At 42.6% G+C, this 22,281-nt stretch overlaps 1 protein-coding gene across 10 annotated transcripts in view; it reads right to left on the bottom strand.

Annotated features, from left to right (window-relative positions):
- TECPR2 (tectonin beta-propeller repeat containing 2) overlaps positions 1-22,281 on the bottom strand; it is a 54,805-nt gene that overhangs the window by 4,974 nt on the left and 27,550 nt on the right. For 8 of the 10 annotated variants that reach the window (XM_044437256.1, XM_044437250.1, XM_044437252.1 and 5 more), the window contains 4 exons: positions 19,038-19,127; positions 17,072-17,305; positions 10,458-10,606; positions 368-509 (listed from right to left, as the gene is read on the bottom strand). In XM_044437256.1, the coding sequence (XP_044293191.1) occupies positions 368-509; positions 10,458-10,606; positions 17,072-17,305; positions 19,038-19,127 (615 nt within the window). The remainder of the gene's footprint in view (positions 1-367; positions 510-10,457; positions 10,607-17,071; positions 17,306-19,037; positions 19,128-22,281) is intronic. The other 2 variants (XR_006415424.1, XM_044437257.1) reach the window with 2 other exon arrangements.

Here is a 22,281-nt window from a genome sequence, read left to right as displayed (position 1 = left end):
TTCAGGTCAGATAGAAGGAAGTACTTCACATGTAATAAAGGCCACCAATTCTCTAAAAGGGGGTTGGACAAAATCATGAGGGGCAACACTATCCATGGCTACTAGTCCTGATAGGCAATGCTACATCCACCATCAGAGAGGGCACGGGATATGCAAGTGGGAGGGTGCTGCTGCATTCACATGACTCCAGCAGGCAGAATTCCCCCGGCAGCTGGCTGGCTACTTTATGAACAGAATGCTGGACTAGATGGAACTTAGTCTGACCCAGCTTTTCTTACAGCCAACAATGAAATCAGCTAAAATCAGAGAGGGACCAAGCTGTCCTGGAATTCCAACAGCAACTGAGTGTTGCATCTCGCATTCTTACCTGGAACCTGTTCCCAATCTGTGCCTACAGGCATTTCCTCCGTAATTCCAACCCGTACATGAACATTCCATTTGCTGTCAATCGCCCAAAGGCTCTGATCATTAGGACTGGAGTACACACTGATCAAGTTGACTCCAACGGGCTAGAAAAAACCAAAGCACAGCATTTTATGTTATCGAATGCTATACAATTATAATGAACTGAAATGAGGGGAAAAGATGAAAACAGAGCCACTGGGGAAGTGAAGAGAAAATTCCAGATATCCAAACAGCTTTAAAGAGCTTTTGAAAACCTCACCACTGGGGCCTCAACCACCGCCCATGGAAGCCCATTCCACACCCTAGGGATCCTAACTGTCAGGAAGTGCTTCCTGGCATCCAAATGGAACCTTGGTTCACTGAGCTCCAATGGAATGCATCCTGATGTGTTTTATTTGTTCTTATTGTGTATGTTGCCCTGAGAGCTTCAGCTCCTGGGTGACTCATACATTGCAGCAGCAGCAGCAACAGGATTTTGAGAGTGGCAGAAACAGTAAACAGATTTCAGGCCCTTTCAAGCTCCTTGTGTTACTCGTATGATGGTTGGGTCCTGGACTTTAGTACATCCAGGTCTTCTGCAGGTCTTGCACAGCATGGTCTCAATCCCAGGTTCAAATGAAACAGGGAAGAAGGGCCCTGTTCCCTAAGAAAGCGACTTTTTATAAGCAAAGCTCCTACTGAATTACAAGAAAGGGCACTTGGTGGGACAAGAGCAGCCACTGCAAATGGCACCATGTTCAGTCAATTAAAGGACTACATGAGCATTATTGGAAACCAAACCCCTAACCCTCCCTTGTATAGCCCTTTAAGGGCAGCCAGTTTTAATCTATTCACTACCATCTAAGGTGGAAATGCATGTCTCATCATGCTCAAGAAGACTTAAACATAGAAACAGAGAGAGTCAGAAGGAGCCTCCTGGGCCATCTAGTCTGACCTCCGGCACCAGCTGGCTCTGCTCACGGCATGCCCACCATGTGAACGTCCAGCCTATCCTTGAACACCCGCACCGATGGGGCCTCAACGATCTCTTGTGGAAGCCCATTCCACACCCTCGGTGTCCTGTCAGGAAGTGCTTCCTGGCATCCAAATGGAACCTTGGCTCCCAGAGCTTTGCTCCGTTGGAGTGTGTCCTGCCCTCCTCTGCAGGAGAGAACAGGTCTCTACCCATTTCCATGTGACATCCCCTCACATACCTGTAAGTCGCCAACATATCCCCTCTGAGTCTCCTCTTCTCCAGGCTGAAGAGACCCAGTTCCCTCAGTCTCTCCTCATACCCCATCCCCTGCAAACTGGCCACCAACCTTGTGGCCCTACGCTGCACTGACTCTAACCTGGCTATATCCTTTCTGTAATGAGGGGCCCAAAACTGAGCATAATACTCCACTTGCAGGTGCACTAGAGTCGTAGAGAGTGGTAGTAATACCTCTCTCAATCTAGAAGCCACACTTCTGGCTATGCAAGCAAGGGTGGTGTTCGCCCTCTTGACCACCGCATCACACTGCTGACTCATGTTTAGCCTGCAGTCAAGCAGTACCCCGAGGTCCCTTTCACAAGTGCTGTTCTCCAGCCACTTGTCACCTAACCTGTACTTATGACACCTATTCCTATGCCCCAAGTGCAAGACATTGCACTTATCCACATTGAATGCCATCCTGTTGTCTCCTGCCCACTTCCATTGTCTGTCCAGATCCTTTTGGATCTGGAGTACCTGCTCCTCAGTTGTGGCCACTGCTCCAGTTTTAGTGTCATCTGAGAATTTGATCAGCAGATTGCTCACCCCTTCTTCCATGTCATTTATGAAAAGATTAAACAGGATTGGCCCCAGGACAGAGCCCTGGGGGACCCCGCTTGTCACTGGCTGCCATCCCGATGATTCCCCACTAATGGTTACACTCTGCTTTCGATCAGTCAACCATGCCCTAATCTACCAGACAGTGCTTTGGTGTATCCCAAAACTCCTCAGTTTCTCGACTAGGATATCATGGGGCACTCTGCCAAAGGCCTTGCTGAAATCCAGGTATACCACATCCACTGCATCCCCTCCATCTAGCCATCTCGAAACCTTGCCATAGAATTCCACAAGGTTTGTCTGACAGGACCTGTTTTTGTGGAAGCTGTGTTGTGTGGCTGTCAGACTCCCTTCCCTATCTAGCATCACTAGATCTCTCTCTATTATGAGCCTTTCCATTGTTTTTCCTACAATGGACGTAAGGCTAACAGGTCTGTAATTCCCCATGTCCCTTCTACTAACCTTTTTGAAAATTGGGACCACTGATGCCACCCTCCAGTCCTCTGGAACTTCACCCATTCTTCATGAGGCCTCAAAAATGGAGGCCAGCGGGCACTCTCCTCCGCCTACCCACCTTACTGACTAGAAGTATCGTCAAGGCTTGCGCCTCCAAAACCTCCCTTTGGAGTGCCATCCACCCCTCCTCAACTCGCTTACCTTCCAGTAACCTATCCCAGGAGACTTTCCCCAGTCTGGCCTTCAGTTGGCCAAAACTAGCCCTCTTGAAGTCCCAGCTTCTAGTGCTCGACCTGCTGCATGTCCCCAGTTCCCTGATCTCAGAGCAAAGGATGGAGTGATCACTCGCATCCAGGGCTCCCCTAATCTGTATTTCATCTATCAGCTCCTCTCTACTGATCAAGACCAAGTCAACGATGTTTCCTCCCCTCATCGCCTGTCGGACCCTCTGTGTGAAAAACCCTCTCTCTATAGCTTCTAGGAAGCGACATGACCTGGTTGTCACCACCGAGTGAGTCTCCCAACTAATATCCGGGATACTGAAATCTCCCATAATTACTGTGTCTCTCCCCCGAGATAGAATCTGGCCTGTCAGGACATCATCCAGGGTCTCAAGTTGACTTGGAGGGCGATAATGTACCCCCACTGTCAGGTCTCTTTCCCTGTCAAAACCCCTAAGTTTCACCCAGACTGCCTCTGCCGAATCCCCATCTGGGCTGCATTCTATCTCACTGCATCCTATCCCTTCCCTGATGTATAAAGCCACGCCCCCACCCCTTTCCCTTCCTGTCCTTTCTAAAAAGATGATACCCCTCTATGTTCAAATTCCAGACTTGCCTTTCATCCCACCATGTTTCTGTGATTCCCACCAGGTCATACCCTCCTATTCCCAGGAGAGCTTCAAGCTCTTCCTGCTTATTACCCATGCTCCTAGCATTGGTGTACATGCACCTCAACTCCTTCCCACCACTTCCCTTCCTTGGAGTTCCCAGCCTCCTCCTTCCTCCCATCCTCCCTGATACCTGGCCCCTCTCCATAGGAGTCCTGTCAGTCCCTGCAGTATCTCTAAAACCCTGCTCCCAGAGCCCTGATCCTCCCCCCACACTTGTCCAGTGCAGACATGTTACTGGGGGGCCTGAACCCCCCCCCCGGCTCAGTTTAAAGTCTTGCGGACGAAGCTCACTAGAGCATCTCCAAAGGACCTCCAAAGGACTTAGTAAGCACTAGCTCAGTAGGACAGATTCACATATGGGTTTCCAGACTATCTCACAGCCCTACACACACTGTTGCGAGGAACCATGTACTTGCTCTGAAATTGACGTCCCCTCCCCCCACCACCTTCACTATCAAAAATGGAATGTCTTAACAGCGGAAATGAAAACTTAAGCTAAAGTACAGTGAGTTGCAGAAGATTTTTCTGCAACCAACACGTGGCATTTTAATTTTGCATCCTCGGTGTTGAATGTCTATTGTACATCAAATGGTAACAATGGCAATTCAATCCATTTCAATTCCAGATTGTAATGCAACCAAATGAGGAAAAAAATCAATGTTGGGGGTGAATCTTCTGCAAGACATAGTAAGAACAACTAGCTATTGTGGCTACTCTTTTCTTCACATCAGCTTCAGATTAACTATACCTTACAAGCTTAACTGTATTTCTAAGGGCCTGTTGAAACAGAAAAAAAGTTCTCCAATTCCAACCAGCCTGCCTGGAGACTGCTAGGAGTTGATGGACTTTTTCCTTTTTGGGTTTTCCCCTATCTAGCATTCCAGAGTTCTGTTTACTCCACAAATCCCCCTCCCTCTATTTCTCCCTGATAAATGTACTCTTTCCACTCCCACTTGGAAATGTTGGCTGACCAATGAGTAGAATCAACCGTACTCTTCTAACAACGTGGGTGTTAAACCAGAACAGTGGTGTTAAACCTCTTTCAGCCTGAGATCCACATTACAGTTTGGAGAAGTTCTCAGGGGCTGCATGGGCAGAACTGGAGCAATTGTAGCTTGAAGTTATTAAGACTTCTGAACTTTGAAAATGGGAAAAAGTGCACAAAAAAACCAAGAAACCAGCAAATGATTAGTGGTCGGAAGAAAGAGTTCAACTTCTGAAGCATCCTAAAAGGATTGTTCTTTTCAAGAGGGAGAAATGTTGATGTACCAGACGTATTGAACATTTATTGAGCAGGATGGCTTTTAAAGGAAAAGCCAGAGATATTTGCAAGATCACAAATGTACTTTGATGACACTACTCCAGGAGTAAGTTTGTTAGCTGCAGGGGCCTCTCACTTCTAGCAATTGTATTACAAAAATGGCTCTGAAAGATGAAATGAGCAATGAAAAAAGCAGTAAAAATGGATAGTACGACCTAGATATGTTACCCATCATCAAATACTATTTGGTACTCCATCAGCATGGCAAGATGAGGCAGCTAAATACAGGCTATATTGGAAATTACAGGAGAAAGGAGGTGCAAGCACAATCTACCGCTGAAATTTATCTTGCAATCTCATTTTTCAGGCTTATTTCCCAAATGAGAACCAGGAGCCATAAAAAAAATTAGCAGTGGAAGCCTGACATGTGCTTAAGCAGACACATGCATGTCCTCTTAAAACCTTTACACAGAAGCATTCTGCACTCTTACAACAGAGTTCTCTCCTATGCCCACTGCTTTCCATTAAAGAGAAACACCCCCGTACTAATACATTCCTTGAATTAAAGACCATTTTTGAATATTGCTTTGATTGTGGTATTGTTTAAACTTAGGGAGATTCAAAGGTGCTAGATCCAAAGCTAGGCTAAATTAAGGAAATTCATAGAGCAAAATCTTTCCTCCCCATTTTTCTATCTCACATTGGGGTTTTTTGGAGGGCTGCGGGGGGAATAGGAATCTTTGAATAATTTTATTCTGTACTGCCGCTATGCTTCTATGCTGAATCATAGCAATTGCTTAATGGTTTGTTCTTTTAAAATATTTGTGTTAACTTTTGTTTGATTTTAACCTCAGCTATCGGGTGGTACAGAAATTAATTAAATAAATAATTTGAGAAACCTGAAGTGCCTCAATTATGAAGTTCATTAGAACCCATATAAGCAGACCATTAATAGTAAGACATCCTATTAAAACAAACTGGGAGCTAAAGACCGTCTTACAGTAAATATTTAACAAGATTAATTCCTTCCCTATAACTATAGCTGCAGATTATTTCTAAATATAAAAGAAGAAAATATAATAAAAGAAAATTAATTCTCTCCAATATGGCATTAAAAGCTACATATTGTATTTTGAAGTGCACATTTTACTATTCTGTCATAGGTATTTATAAAACATGGGGAGAATTCCTACAAAATTTCACAAAATGTAAATTACATGGTAAAGTACAGAAATGCCAAGGTACTGAATAAAGGGAATAGGGAGGTGGGGAGTGAAAATGACTGAAATTCTCACACACCAGAATAGAAAATAAACAGTTTGCATCTTTAGAGGGGCAGAACACGGCACGCTACCATAAACAACTCTGCAGTATTTTAACAGCTCTTGTGTTGCTGACCACAAGCAAGCAGAATGGTAAACGGATGATCTGCTTTCCCATGAGAAAGCAAAAGTCACCCAACAGGATGTAAGAAGAACATGATGAAAGGAACACTCTAAAAAGCTTGAGAAAATCCAAGTAATGTTATTTTAAGTTGCAGATATATGATCTGTATAAATACTGACAGGAGCCACATAGCCCCTGAATTCTGGAGTGTTATGCAAGTAGCTTCACTGAAGAAGAAAATGCAGATGTTCACAGGGAAATGTTATGACTCGTGGGTTGAGATGGGGCAAATTATTCGACTGAACTAGAGGGCCGGAGTATACGACCTCCTTAAGAGCAGGAAGCATATTGTAAGAGCAGCTCTGTATCATAAGCAACTGAAAAGCTCAGTTTCCCCCCACACCTCACACCAGATCTCTTATTTTGTCTGTTCCTGTGAATATGGTGGGTAAGCCACTAATTTGTTAGCACCTGCTAATCAAAAGCTAGAGCTGACCTGGCTTTTAGGAGGTACTAAGGTAATTTATTGCAGGGGCAAACTTGCACTTTTGTATTTTCTTGTAACAACAGGGCTTGAGGTATTGCAATTCTCCCAGACATTCTTATGCAACCAGAGATGGGGGTGGGGATTCTCTGGAAGTAAAAACAGAGTCTGAATTTTTTGTCCTTTGAGATTTGCTGTATTAGGTTTGTGTTGCTGATGTTTGGGAGGCAAGCCAGCAAGCACCTAGTCCGAAAACAATGCTATCAAGCACAGAAGGGACAGCCACAGTGGTGCCTTGGAAAAGATGATTAATGTTATCTCCCCCCAACACACACACACACACACACACACACACACACAAAGAAAGAGAGAGCGAGTGAGCGCTTAAGGTCTGAACAAATCTTTCCTGATCTAGCCTGAACTGCATCCTTGAATTTCTTGCTTTCTCTATTTCCAGGAACTTCAAACTATGAAAAGAAACTTCCTGAGCAGGTGAATGTTTGCTACAGAAGAACCAACTTTGCTACAGAAGAACCCTATCCAGAGAAACCTCCTCATTCTTATTATTCCAGAAAGTGTAATATTCATGCATTCCGCTCTTTCTACCAGCAAGTTGTGAGAAGCAGGTATCACATCACAAGGTCCATCATGCTGGAGAAGTCAACAATGCTTCCCTCATAAAATGAGGGTTCCCCCACCCCTGCAAAGAGGGCACACCGCCAGATTCCTCCTGTTGACTTTTCATCTTTATTACACTACTCACAAGCAGAGGGTGATTCTCAGTCACACATACTTTGGCCTTTTCTGTGTGTGTGTGTGTGCTTCTCCTGAGGTATATTTGGAGAAGTTAGAGTGGAAAGTTAGTGCCTGGGATTAAAGCTGATTTGGCAAATTATTTGGTTCTGGATTGAGGGACACTCCAAAGGGCAAAAATAAAACATTGGCCCTACTTGTGAGGGCTGGGAAAGGCACAAAATCAGTTAATGGGGGCAAAGGTTTGGAAACTAGTTTTAAAAGGTTTAATTGTTTGGAAAATGCGGTCTTTATTTTCATTCCTTTACCACCCTGGCTAAAAAATCAACACTTCTAGCATTACTAAAAAAACAAAAAACAAACAAGCAAGCCCCTTCTGATAGGCACAGGACTGCTTCAGTTGACACTTCTAAAGGCACACGCAACAGTGTGCAAGCGGTGTGCAGCACGCCCTTTTGATCTGCCTCACAGGCAAAGGTCTGCCTTTGCTTCCTGAAATAAGAGGAGCCCTCTTCATCATTTGATGCATTTTCTGGTGTGGACTGATCTGTGTATTTGAGGGTAGGATATCCTTCGAAGAACTTATCCAATTACATGTTATTGCTTCAGTTGCTATCTGTCAAATTGCTCTTTCCTCTGTGAATAACCTCTCTAAACCTAGGCCCACATCTATGACACTGCACAGTTTTGGGCCCCTCAACAGACTGCATTTCGCTAAGCCAGATCAAAAATTGCAACGAACCCTCTCTCCTTTCCCTTCTGTTCTTTCTCTGTCCAACTCTTCAACTAGCCGCCGCAGCAGCTGCCTGCTATGTGCTAAACAGAGCTTAGTGAACAATGATATAAGAGAACATGTTATGGCAACTGTGCTCAGAGAATATCTTGGTATTTTACAATGCAGAAGCTGCAAAAGGCCCCATAAGTGATAAGGGGAGGACAGCATCAGCACAGCTTCACTTGATGTGAGGGAGGACAGACAGAAAACAATCCAAAAGGAATTTAGGTCTCAAGTGAAAACTCAGGCTCCAAGGCAGTCTGAACGAGTTTAGTATTATTTCACTGTTTCCTTAACAAGGACATTCACATTCGCGACAGGATGGCATATAAATACTTTAAATAAATAATAAATAAATAAATTCATAGCAGAGTAGCTTATGTGTTGTTAGGCTCTTACTCCATGGCTTCCATGTTGCCTTGAGTGATTTTATAAATAAAATAAGCAAGTAAAGGACAGGGTTTAAGAGATTTTGCTTGAGGTATTACATTGTGTGGTGTAGTGGTTCAGAGCATGGGACTGGGACTCAGACGACCTGGGTTCTAGTCCCTGCTCAGCCATGGAGCCAACTGGGTGACTTTGGGCCAGACACAGACTCTCAGCCCAACCTACCTCACAGGGTTGTTGTTGTGGGGATAAGATGGAGGAGGAAAAGATGTAAGCTGCCTTGAGCCCTTTGGATGAAAAAGGCAGGATATAAATCGGAAAATAAATAAATAAATAAATTTTGTGCCTTCAACCTGCTTCAAAAATGTCTTCAGATCTGACCTGGAGCTTGATCTTATTTATGTGTGATATTTGTATCCCACCTTTCCTCTAAGGGGTCCAGAGTGGTACACCTCCTCCTCTAAACTTTTGGCTTCCCACAGCCCTGTGACGTAGGTTATGCTGAGAGTCAGCGACTGGGCCAATATCACCCAGTGACTTCCATGGTCCAGTGGAGGCCAGAATCCAGATTTCTCCAGGCCTAGTCCAACAGTCTAATTTGTCAGAGGCATGGCCCACTCCTGCTTGCTCACACAGTGAACCCTGTAATGGGGTGTGTGTGCATGCAGATATGTCTCATCCTGACTCAATATGATGTCCTCCTGACCACAGATGCACAACTTAAATTCCAATATGTCAACAATCAAGAAAGGGACCACTTGGTGCCCTTTATATCCTTGGAGACCCTCTATGGAAATAGACACAGATGTCAAGCACAATGGTGCCCTGACTGCAACAAATTTAATTTTGGTAGTGTGATGCTCAGTGTAGTCATCCAGTTAAACATCAACAGAAAATCAAAATTGCAAACAGAATGCTGAATGGCCACGTTAAATTGCAAGGCTTACTTGGCTAGTAAAGAAAAGAAACCCTTCAGACAGATTAGATAAATGAAACTCTCTTTTCCAAGAAATCTTGGCAACTGTAGAGAGTGCACTTTAAAAAAAAGGTGTGGGAAGGTATAGCTGTGCTGACCATAAGCAAAATTCCAAATTGTCAGTGTAACACCAAAAAGATGAATTATCAAAAGATTACCAAATATTTGCGAGCTGTTGCAATCTCCAGGTCCATCCATCAGAAAGATGTAACAAAAACAGGTTGGAGGGATATTCTAAGTTAACACTGAATTCACTGGCCTGGTTGGCACAATAATCTGGGCTCACTGTGGGTTATTTAACCCACAGTGAATTTCACATGTCATGAAAATGAGGTCACTCTGCCGGCATGTTCAGAGTACTAAGATGAAGTCAAGGAGGATGGGTCTGCATACAATCAAATCAGGTTCTGCATGACATGTGATGGTTACAGGTTGGACCTGCAGCTGCCCTAGGATTACTGGAAACCAGAAAGGGAAAACACTAGAACCCCCAATTTGAAATAGAAAATCCTATTATTTCTTGGATGCATTTCAAGCTGGGTTAAGTGCACTGGTCTTTTTCACTGCTATGTAGATTCTAAAGAATTGTGCGTGTGTAAAATGCCAAAGAAGTATCTTACTTTTTATGGAGGAAGTGGGAGAATTAAAGAAGAAACGAGGTGGCGGGTAGAAGTATGAGCTTTCTGATGGAGCATTTCTTCCCCAGCACTATCTTTACTCAGAGTCTCCTTCTATCTCCAACTAACTTGTCAGGGTTACACAAAGTTTTTCAACATTTCCAAGCCCATAGCCTCAAATTCTCACCTGCCATTGCTGAACAAAAAACAATGGGATCCTTTCATGTCAAAGACAAACAAATAAGTGACTGAGTTAAAGAACTACTACTGTTTCACCTGGACAGGCGGTTCAATCATTATCCATGCAGGCACCATCAAACTTGGGTTCAGAGGCTGAGTTCCAACCCGGAAGTAGATACCACCACAACTGTCACAGGCCCAGATGTGCTGATTTCCACATGCTAAACTTCTAAGTTTCACAGCACCTAATGAGAGAGAGAGAGAGAGAGAGAGAGAGAGAGAGAGAGAGAGAGAGAGAGAGAGGGGGGCTAACTTTCAGTTAGTCAACAATCAAATCTTTAGTATCTCAAGCCACCTAGCTACAGTATTTTCCTTCCATAGCACCAACAACCCTTCCATGGGAAGAGAGGATTTTGCTGGTAGTGGGGGAAGAATTAAAACACACCTCCCATTAGTGCATTTTCTCCAATCAGTATCAGATCTTCCCACAGCATAAATAAAAATAATGGTGATGCTACACAAATTTCCTTTGATCACCCGGAATCGGACCTCAGAATCAACTACTTGAAGGCAGGCATTTATATGCCATTCTAGATTTGAAAAACAGAGTTATACGGGGTGGTGGTGGGAAATAGAGAAACGAAGAAGACCAAAGAGGGAGGGAAAGCAGCAATGGGGATTCCTCCAGGAGGCAGGGTTTGGAGACCAAGTCCTGCTTTATGGAGAAATCCAAGCAGGTTCTGCAGGCCAGTGGAACCTCCATAGACCAGATTTAAGTCAAAGGACTGGTGGTTCCAAATTGCTGCACTAAACCATGGTTTAGAATTACATCCTTACTTGGCTTGTGCATGGAATACTTCCCTACTGCTTCTGTCCAGAAGCTCCTTGAAGCACCAGGCCAAGTGAGGGTGTACCAGACAGCTCCTTAACATGTGCTTCAATGGAGATGTCTCTATGCCTGCACACATGTAACTCTCCTCCACTGAAACATGTAGGAAAATATATGCTGGTTCTGGTTCTGGTTACCTCCAGTGTATGCTGGTTCTGGTTACCTCCTCAATAATAAGAAGCTATGTGTGGGTTGTGGAGTGAGACTCTGTCTTTCACATCTGCTGACCAAAGATTCATACATATTTGCAACATCTGTATAGGGTCTTTGCACATAAAATCCAGCAAACAAATAGACTTGAACTTCATGATCAACATCTTGCATATAAAGAAGGCATGGCTACCTTCACGTCCCATGTGTAGCCACTACTTGAGCAGAAGGTCACTTGAACTGAAGAGACTATACATACTACTTGGGGGAACAGAGCATGGGGATCCTGGCCTATGTCTACAATACAAAACTAACATTAAAGCCAAAGAAAAGGAAGGAAAAATGTTGGTTTCCTTCATTTAACAAGTCTTCTTTATTCAAGCATCTTGGGATGACAGGGTGCAATTCTACAGTTGCTGCTATTAAAAGGATAATTTTCAAAGGGGAGTTGGGGCAGAGGGGACTCCAGTCTATGTCACTGGACAGCAATTCTGTGTAGAATTACAGAGGCAAGTTTTCACATGACCTCATGTGAACTCTTCCTGGAAGCTGGTCATGCTTACAAACCTGGTCTATAAATACTGTTTAGTGCTTAACATTCCAAATGTTACTTGCAAATAGTGGTTGCTGGATGGGTTATGGAATAAGTATTTCAAGGTTAGCCAAGCTTTTGCTTCTATTACACAATGCAAGAAAGAAAAAGTTGCACCATCAGCAAGGTTTCTTTTATTTTTAGTCAAATAACAGCATCAAAGGTGTTCAGCTTTCCTTAGTATTAAAATAGAAAGTGTAAACCTGTGAAATAACTCTCTCATTAGTCAATCATCCACCAGCAGAGTACTTATTCCTAGAAACGCCAACCATGTTATTTACATTTAGGAAGGTGTGAAAAAATTCTAGAGGTTATTGACCGCAATGCCACATAACTGAGTCTAGAGTTTCTGCATTTGGTATTAGAAATACTTGGCAAAAATAACAGCACACACATACAATGGCCAACATGGAGTTATACAAAACAAAGTAGTCTGATCAAAGTTAAAAAGACAACAAATGCCCTTATGCCACAGTAAAGCTCACTGATTAACTGAATGTTCTGAGTGGTGACTGGAACATCCCATTATCAGCTATAGTGTTCCCAATAAGAAAAGAAAGTCTGAAAGTCAACTTATGATGGCAAGTTATGCATTTGCTTTGGATTGGTGGTGTGACGTTGTTGCACAACGAGTAAGCAAAATACCCTAAAATTCATAACTTTTGTAACAGTTCATCCTTTGGGAAAATTGACTTTGAACAAAGGTTGTGATTTTGGTGCAATGGTTTCAGATATTACAAAACTGATGCAGCATCCTACATTATGTAAGTGTGACAAAAACTTTGGAATTCTGCTTTTCTTTTCATGGAGAAGCGTTGAGATGCCCTTGCTGCAGGGTGGAAACACTAGGACAGCCAAAAATAACCTCATCTCCCTATTTTTCATTCATCAGAAATGGAAGATAACTTATACTGAGTTGACCTTCGAACCCTCTAACTCATTGCTATCAACACTGACTGGCAGTCAAGCTCCAAAATTTCAGGCGGGGTTCTTTCCTAGCCCTATTTAATATTTAATTGCTTGTCGGTTTGTTTCATTTTTATATTGCCCAATAGCCAAGGGGAATTGGAGCTGGGACTTTCTTGTGAGCAGGGCCTGAGCTCCAGCACTGAGCTACAGGCCCTACTTTATCTCAAAAAGCCCCTTAAGCAGCACAATTTTCTACATCTGCTCAAGACTAAGCTTGCATTACTGCAATATATGTGGAGGTACATGTCGTCAGAACATAAGGTGATGGCTACCAGAAAGACCTTCTTGGAAAATAAAAGCGGATATTAATAAAAGTTTTTTCTAGGTCTTGAATGAGTACTGTATCTACTAGGAGAAAACAAGGGTTAAACTACAGGAAGAGGCAGGAGTCTAACTAAGGAAACCATGTTGTTAAGTTCTTTAAAGAACTATTTCACTAACTGTTGAAACTATACCAAAGAATCTTCAACTGGAAAATGGAAGGCAAAAGTTATTATTAAAAAATAGAGGGAGAAGAGACAGCAAGACTTTCCCCATAAGTGAAAGATACAGTCCAAGACCAACTTTAGCAAGCTTGGGAAGGGGTTTGCAAAATGAGAACACAAGCTTAAGAGAGATCCCTAGCACTGAATAATTTCCTCAAGTTTTCTCAAAAGCCCTAATGATTGCAACACTTTAGTTTCATAGTCTGCAGATCATGGGAAAGGGTCTGCTCCTGAGACAAGAGGTCTTGGGACAAATGGATAGGTGACGATGTCCATATGCCACAAGGTGCATTTCTCAGGAGTCTTGTGAAGAAAGATGATGCACAAAATGATGTTCAGAAGCACATCCCTTGACCTTCTCTTCCAGGGCAATCTTGTGCAGTATATTTCGAATGAAATAAAATGGGGAAATGGTGTACGCAAGACAGCTCTTCCGTGGAAGGCATTGCCAAAGAAGCAAGAACCATGACCTGCTCTGCCACAAAATTTGTGGCATGTGATATTGTGCAACATAATGAAGAGGTCTGTTGCAAAGGTAAACCTGAAGATGTGGGTTAGGTTGGATATTGAGAACCATTCATAAGCTTCCTCCATAGCTCTGCATAACATGCCTGCAAGGGAGTAATAAGATATACAGAGATACAGCGAGAATGATTCAGTGTGCAAGACACTGTCCATAGGCTTACTGAGACAAAAAGTGTACAGAATGCACCAAATTGCACTTATATTATCACTGTTTAATATTTCATGACTACATTCTCCACAGAACTTTTTCTTGAATGAGTATAACAAAAGAAACTAAGGGTTTGTACATGGTTTGCATCAAAAGCAGGTTTGGGTATGCTCATTTCTCTTAGTGTGTCAAAGCTCTGTGGAAGACTGATAGTGAGTTCCCACCTTATATATCTGTTGTGACTAAGATCAGTGGCAGGAAGAATGTCAGGATTCCCTTGCTGTACGTTCTGGTCTTTCCAGAAAAGAAGAGAACAGGAAATAACTAATGTCAGTCTTACTTCAAATCATCTCTTCAGTAAGACTATTCAACAGCATCTCTAGCTGCCCAGGATGTTTCTTGGTATATAGAAACGGTTATAACCTGTCCAAGAATGGTTCAGGCCTGGATATTTATTTATTTAGAAAGTTTCTATGCCGCCCCATTCGCCGAAGCCTCGGGGCGGCTCACAAATATATCAATTAAAATATTATACAATAAAAATATAAAACAAGTTAACAATATAAAATAAGTCGCCCACAATATAAAATAAGTTTCAGAAGACAATGGCAAAACCTTTAAGGAACATGAGGGACAGCTTCCACGCTTACGCAAATGCACTAAATAAATGGACAGGATAAGGTTTCAAAATGGCCTTATCACGACTGGATTAAAACAAAGAGAACAATAAAGTACTGGAATGTTCCTGGCTTATTCCTTTATAATTTCTTGAATTCTGTCTTTATTTTAGCACCATTACATAAGACCTGCCTGCCTCAAAATAGCAGCAGGGACAAAAAAACAGTCATCAGCATAATTCAACTGCTCCTCCAGGTTTGACATTCAGTGGCGCTATTTAAAATAAAATCTTATTGCTCCTGATGGAAGAAAGCATGTTGGATCACAGTGGCTTGCACTTTTGATGGCTCAGCTGTTGGTTTTGATCTAAATAAACACTAGGGGCCTCTGAGCAAGGAGTCACATATCACCTGCTCTGCATTGCTGGGAGTTTATTTACAAGTCCAGCACAATTTGATATCCAAAGATGGACTCCTTATGCAACATTCTGAGGCCCCCTTCCCACTCCATTTTGGATTTTCCCTTTATCAAGGCTGGTACTGTTTATCCAGAGGGGCAGATCTTTATGGTCAATAGAAGCCTATCAACACCCATTCAGCTTTAGAAGATAACAGTACAATCTTAGTCAAATCAAATGTTGGAGTCCTGGACTCTATGAAAGTACATAAGGAAATGACTGCAGAACTGAAATTCCAAAGCATATTGCTCTGTTTGCTAATGTAATCTCATCACCTCTGAATTTGTTTTCCAGGGGACACATTTAAATTTTAAGCAAGAAGCTTTTTTTTTTTTTTTTTTGGCTACAGAAGATAACCTCTTCCCATTTTCATTGGGTGGGTGGCAGGGGGGCAGGGTCAAACCTCTTTTTGTCTGACTGAGGACCAAATTCAATTTAGGAGAGACTCTTGGGGGCTGTATTCCAGCTGATGCTTGAACTAAAGGCAAAAAGGCCACGGACAAAAAATATCAGATCATTTTAGCTTCAGCTTTACCTTTGGGCTGAGGAAAAACATGAGAAGATGAGAAGCCTCAGAGGGCCTGATGGGGATTCCAGGTGTGCTGGATGTGGCCTGCAGGGCTGAGGTTCTGCACCCCTGCGGTGACTGATAAGCACCCAAAGTCAGTGGGGAGGAGTGCATATGGGGGTGGAAGCCAAGTGAGATTCTACCCTTTTTCCACTTGTTCCCCCATTTGGTCAGTACTGGAGTGATATGGGATGGTTAGGGAAGTGACACAGACACTCTGATCTTGTATTGGCTGGCCCTGACGGCAGTACTTCCTGCCTTACCTACCAGGACCCTGCAAGGCATCCATACAAGTATTCTCTCAAAGAGCACTTCACACTTTGCTGGGCTGGCACTGTTTATCCCTCCATCTGATCATTATCTTTCATAATCAAAAATTAGAAAAGTAAAAGGGATTTTCTAGGCATAGCAACTAACATGGCAAGACTACTTATATTTAGTCTTATAAAATACTTATATACTTATAAAAACTACAATATGTATCAGTAGATTTCAAGCATGCCTGTTACCTGTCCATGCAACCTGTAGCAGCTGGTGCTCACTGGGGCTGGTGGGGCAGAGGACAGACTGGATACTCAACATTTTACTGAGATTCTTGGAGGAATGCAATAGAAGGTAATCTCTGATAACTGGGAGCTGCATGCCATGAATTGGCACAAATGTACCTAGCTGTGGAGGGATTTCTCCGTCCCAAATGGGTCAGAGAAAAAGTTTCTCTGTTCATTTGTTCCAAATATAGAGCCACCTCTGATAAAGCTCAAAGCAGAAGTACTGATGGTTGTTACAACTCTCAGTTATGCAGAGGGTGTGCCTCTTGCTTATGCTGAGGCCAAAAAGAAGTCTCTCTTGTTTGTTATCTGTCTGAGAGAGACAGGCAACATCAGCAAGTAATTTTATGTTAAAAAGACCTGTTATTGTAGGTGCATACCAGCAACAGAGAGTGAGCCTGTCACCAGTCGGAACCAGTTGCTACAGTCACCGCGCACAGTGAATTTATGCATTCAGCATTATGTAATGATTAGTTCCAGAAAAACATCATCGCCAGAGACATTCAATTACTTTTCTACATGATTATCATAAACTACAGTCTTTTGTGGACTGATGTTGAAACATTTGCCTCCAGGCTTATCTATACAACATTCTGACCTTCTTGACAGAGGTTTAATTTATATTTTTGACTTTCCTGTGTCTCTCTGAGAGAATCCTAAATAACTAACCCTTGTTTTTTTGTGATCAGAAAAAAAAAATATTCTTCACTTGTCTGCATTTAAGTTAGGACTTTCGTGAGACAGTATATAAGAAGCCATACCTAACTGAGCAAGGTCCAGTTTGGTCCAGTGCATCCCTGTTGGGCAGGTGGGTGAAAGAGTCCTAATGAAGATCTGCCCCACACTATCCAGGCTCCATATGGCATCCTGGCAGGCAGAATAGCACACCATCTCACCATCAGAGGGTAACTGAACTGTTGAAGGATGGAACTGAGGATTTTGATCACTGACACAAAATAGATCCTTGCTACTTTGGCACAGCCACAAAAAGCTTCCTGTGAGGAGGACAAAGGTTTAGTTGTAAAATCTGTTTTTCAGAAAGGCTTCAGTGTTACAAAATTATTCAACATCTGTGCATTATTAAGAATAAAGTGAAATATGTATTCCAAAAACAAGGAAACCGGTCAAATGCAAATGTTAACACAGGGTAAAAATTCACCCTGCCCAGCATGTTTCCTGTCATAGGTTGCTGTTTGCTTAAGAAATGTTGTGAATTTATTTCCAAGGTGAGATTTGAGCTGGGAACTCAAAGTTCATCCCCTTAGCTAAGATACTATGCATGTGCTGACCTTTAGGAATTGCTTTATTTTTATTTCTAAGTATAGCAACAAGTTCTATTTCCAGATTCAACCCACGGCAGCACAAAACAATGTAGAATAGAAACTTGTTTTCTTTAAAAGTACTTTCTAAAATAATCTTGGAAACAAGTGGAAATGCTTTTTTTCAGATTGAGCCCAGTCAGTGGTGTTCCCTTCTGTGAGTGATGTTGATACAATCTGCCCTGGAAATGAGTGTTTGAGCATTTTTAGTCATTTTAAGAAGTGTTAACGCTCCACTGCATTTGTCGTAGGCCCCACTGATGCCTGGGCATAGCACAATACTACCCTGAGTGGTAGGCAACATTTTCATGCCCACAGGTGTATTTGTCATTTCCCCCCTGGCATTTCTCTTTTCTACTGCCCACCCATGGATTCTGTCTTTTCCACTGACCCCAACAGATTCTCTATTTTCTGTCCACTTCTGGTGGATTCTCTTTTCTGCGCCTTTGCACCAGCATGTTTTCTCTTAACTAGAGATTCTGATGGAAGACCAGTGCTGCACAGCACTGCATGCCGCCAAACAGACATACAATAGGAAGGAGTGATCTCATGTGTATGGACAAGGATCCTAGGTCCATCCATGCATTTTCTTCCAAAACAACCTGGCTAATTCACTCCTGGTGTGGCTTGTTTCTGGTGCTGGTGATGCTCAGGCTGGCAAATAACTGGCCACAGGTAGACAGTTTTGGACGGAAAAGCACAGGCAAAGGAAGAGCTCAGCATCCTTTTCTGGACTCCCCATTTAAAATTCCCTCCCTCCACAAAAATCCCACCTTTCACCTGTTTAAGCACAATCTCCTCCTAACAAGACAGAGGTACAACATGTAGTGATGGCCACTAATTTGAGGGGGCAGTAACCCAGCCACCATAGAAACATGGAAAGTTGAAGATTAAGTATGCTTATTTAGATAAGCTGAAGTTAATGCAATTAATATATTTTTGCTATGGGAGAAAAGGGCTGAAAATAAACTGCAAACTTTAAACAGCTTTGCTCCACCTGGTGCCCTGCAGCTGGATTGTCATTCTTTCCATAACTCCCAGCATTCCCCTTCTGGCCAGTTCTGGAAGTTCTCGTTAACTCAGCTAGAAAGCACCAGGTTGAAGGAGGTTGCTTTAAACCATAAATGAAACACTTGTGAATCTTAAATAAGATTTCCAAGTTTATAAATGGTTTTATGGGATCGACCAGGATGAGCTCCTTTCTTTTTATATCACAGTTCAGAGCAAAGGCTACTTACCAAAGACAGGAATAGCTCTGTTTTATATTTCCCTTTTGTCTGATTCCTGTTAATGTCTTTAACTTGCAGTGCAATATGTAACTGAATAGGTAAGGCCAAGACTTGTCTCTTTCTTCACTTTAACTGAAATGCCCCATGAACTTACAAGACAGCCCCAAAACATATTTTACCTTCTTTTGTTGGAGCAGCAGAAGCCAACACAAAAGCCCATTTTGTGCCTGAAGCAGTGCCGCGAGGCACAACGTTATTCCAGTACGTACCTGAAGAAGCAAACGGAAAGCTCATTTAAAGAAAAACACACTTGTCCAATCTGTTGACTCTGTCCCATACTCTGTTATCCTGAGATTTCAGCTTCAGGTTACATAACTGACTGCTCTTAGATGCAGATGGGTCTTTGAGAATTTTGCTTCCCTAGACCACTCTCAATTGCTGGGCCAAAAGAGAATACTGAATTCTTAGTGTACAGAACTGCTCACTTGCGTTCAACATGCCAACCATTTCACAGTTTCTCACATTCAAGATTTCTCAAGCAGGATAGATTCTTATTCTCATTTTTACAGACACAGAAATTCTCAATACTGCTGACTGAAATCCTCAGTGGTTTGTGGATGAAATAAAGTAAACATCTCACAACCGAAATGAAAAAAGCAGGATAAGCCTTAAGGAACATGGAAATGGCTGCAGAAGAACCATTTCCCAGAGTATAAATATATCTGATCCAGTTTATACAACTAATACAAACTTTAAGCCAGTGTGGGGGAGTGGTTAGAATGCTTGACTGGAACTCAGGAGATGTGGGATCTAATCCTCAGTGGGCCATGAAGCTCATTGGGTGACCCTACCTTACCTCACAGGGTAGCAGTTGTGAGGATAGATTGGAGCAGGGGAAGAGGATCATGTAAGTTCCTTGGGTTCCTCACAAGAGGGGAAAAAGTGGGATATAAATGTAATGTAGAAAAAGCAACCTAAACATTTTTCAGATCCACTTATTTCTAAATTTACCTTGTAGCACTGAGCAGGGGAAGCAGTCCACATACTTTCTTTGTGCATTCTTTTGCACAGGATGTCCTGTAAAATGTTGTATATAACCTAGAGTTTGGTAGAGAGTTTACATATACTTTCTCCCACCCCATTCAAAGGAGTCTGGACTGGTTGCAATTTATCCTAACTTAGTTCTGTCCTAGGCAGTTACAAACTAAGGTCCTATTACATTTGACCAGTTGGTCTATTCCCAGGCATTTGACAACACATTTAACAGGTTCTAGTATTTCTTCTTATTCTTTGGGGTTTCTTTGTATTATGCTTGTAATGTTACTATAATGTATTTTAATCCTTTAATCCTAGTAAACAACCCAGAGTGCCTCAGCTGTTGGGTGCTGCAGACTGAATGGACATCTCCAGATTGGACCAGAGGAGTTTTTGCCGAAAGCCACACTTTCAGTATCTCTTGCTCACTACCCCTCCCTCAGTTCCTTCAAGTGAAGTCATCATACATGTGTTGCTTCCTTCTTCATATATTTTGAGCAGCACACATTCCTGACTTCAGAACATCTGCACAACCTCTGGCAGTTGCTTGGTCTATATCCCCTTGACACTATCCAGCAGGAACAAAATTATTACATTGCATTATATGCCACTGCAATGCTTCCTGCCTGCAAGTTATTTGGTTATATTGGTTTCCATGTCTCCCATCTATTCTATATAAGCAAACACTAAGGGAGTTTATTCTTAGGCAGACTACATGAATTTCCATACATGCTGATGAATATGTGTGAAACTTGGCATGATCTGCTTTACTGCCCTCTCTGTGATTAGATTTTATTCCTCCTTTATGCATATATTATTGGATTGGCATGTATTTGGAAAAGCAAGAGGCCCCTCCTCAGGCAAATTTCCCAACTTCCTTTTTATTTTCAAATTTCTCAGTGCAGTTTTAAGCTTCAGTCAATCAGGACACATTATAACCAAGCATAAAAGGGTGGCAGATTAATCCAGAATGGGTTTGGCTGGGGTTCACAGCTCCCTGATTTGAAAAAAGAAAGCATTTCTTAGCACAGTCAAAGCAGTTGCTCTGTTCCCTGGAACTTGTCCCACACAAGCCCTGCTGAAACAATTGGCTGCTGAGTAAGTACTGCTGAAACTCCACTGGGAGCTTTGTTCAATCCTGCGCAAGCAGCCAGTGGAATAAATGGCCATTACGTGAATACAGCTTTCACTGCACAATCACCATTTTATTTCAGTGCAGCAGGAGACTGGGATAGCAGCAGAGCTGTGCTGAATGGCAAGGCAACAGCAGCCAACAACACAAGGAGCCTAGAGGCAGGAAATGCAATCCAGGTAGAGGGTACAGCTGATAATTTCAGTTATAGGCTATGGAATGATTCCTTTGCTTCTTTGTATAGGTGGTAAAGAGAACCTAAATACATTTTCCTGGAGAGGGAAAAACTCAGATTCTGCAACCAGGGTGCATTATGGGAGATGAGTTCACTGGACCCTCCCACTCCCGGACTTAATTTTGAGATACTAAGGCAGAAAAGGAAAATGGGCATTATAATAGGTGGAAAGGCTGTTTTTGAGCCTTAAAAATAATTCAGCAGGCAAAAAAGCCCTCATGGCATCTGGAAAAGGTGCAGAAAGTCAGCAGTATTCCCACTGGTCACTAAAAGGCATATCCAGATATTCAGATAGTTTGCTAAAGCTCAATTTAGCTCCCTGGACTCCAGCTTCCTTCCTCTCTGCTTTAAGTCTTGCATGGGCATCCGGCAGGTAGTGAGTCCGTGAGGCTGGCTTGCACACATGCTGCCTTCATTGTGCAAGTGAAGTCAGTTTGGTTCCCGAGCGTGATCTCAGCTTAGCTGGCTAGGAGGCCAGGGCTGAGCATGGGGAAAAGGTCCAGCAAGCCCGAGTACAGTCAGAACAATCAGTTTTCAGCTGTAAAATTTAGCCTTGAGCTTTGCTTTAAGCAATGCAAATTTTAACCCAAAAGGTTATTTCTATAAAATAGTAAAAGTGCAGCCATTGCTATTTTATTAGACTTATATCCCACTTTTTTCTTACAACAAACTCAAAGCAGCTTAAACCTCCTCCTGCTCTCAATGTTATCTCCACAACAACCCTGTGAGGTTGAGAGACTCTGACTGGCCCAAAGTCACCCAGGTGGCTCCATGGCTGAACGGGGATGAGAACCCAGATCACATGAACCTTCACCACTAAACCACACTGGCTCCCAATCTTGGCCATTTCCTTAGATAAGCATATAGCTTAGTGGAGTTCTGAGCAAGCCATCAACAGTGAGAGGTGCCAGCTCCTGAGGGTATCCTTCTTGAAATGTTCTTTGTGAAAGCCTGATGCTTTAGACCAAAACACTGATGTCTCTCTAGAAAAGGACATGACTGAGAGACCATGATTTTAGCT

Source organism: Varanus komodoensis, unplaced genomic scaffold, assembly GCF_004798865.1.
Source record: "Varanus komodoensis strain SLA01 unplaced genomic scaffold, ASM479886v1 scaffold3, whole genome shotgun sequence".
NCBI classification, from domain to species: domain Eukaryota; kingdom Metazoa; phylum Chordata; class Lepidosauria; order Squamata; family Varanidae; genus Varanus; species Varanus komodoensis.
The sequence above is the reverse complement of the archived record's forward strand: the minus strand, read 5'-3'. Positions and strand labels throughout refer to the sequence as shown.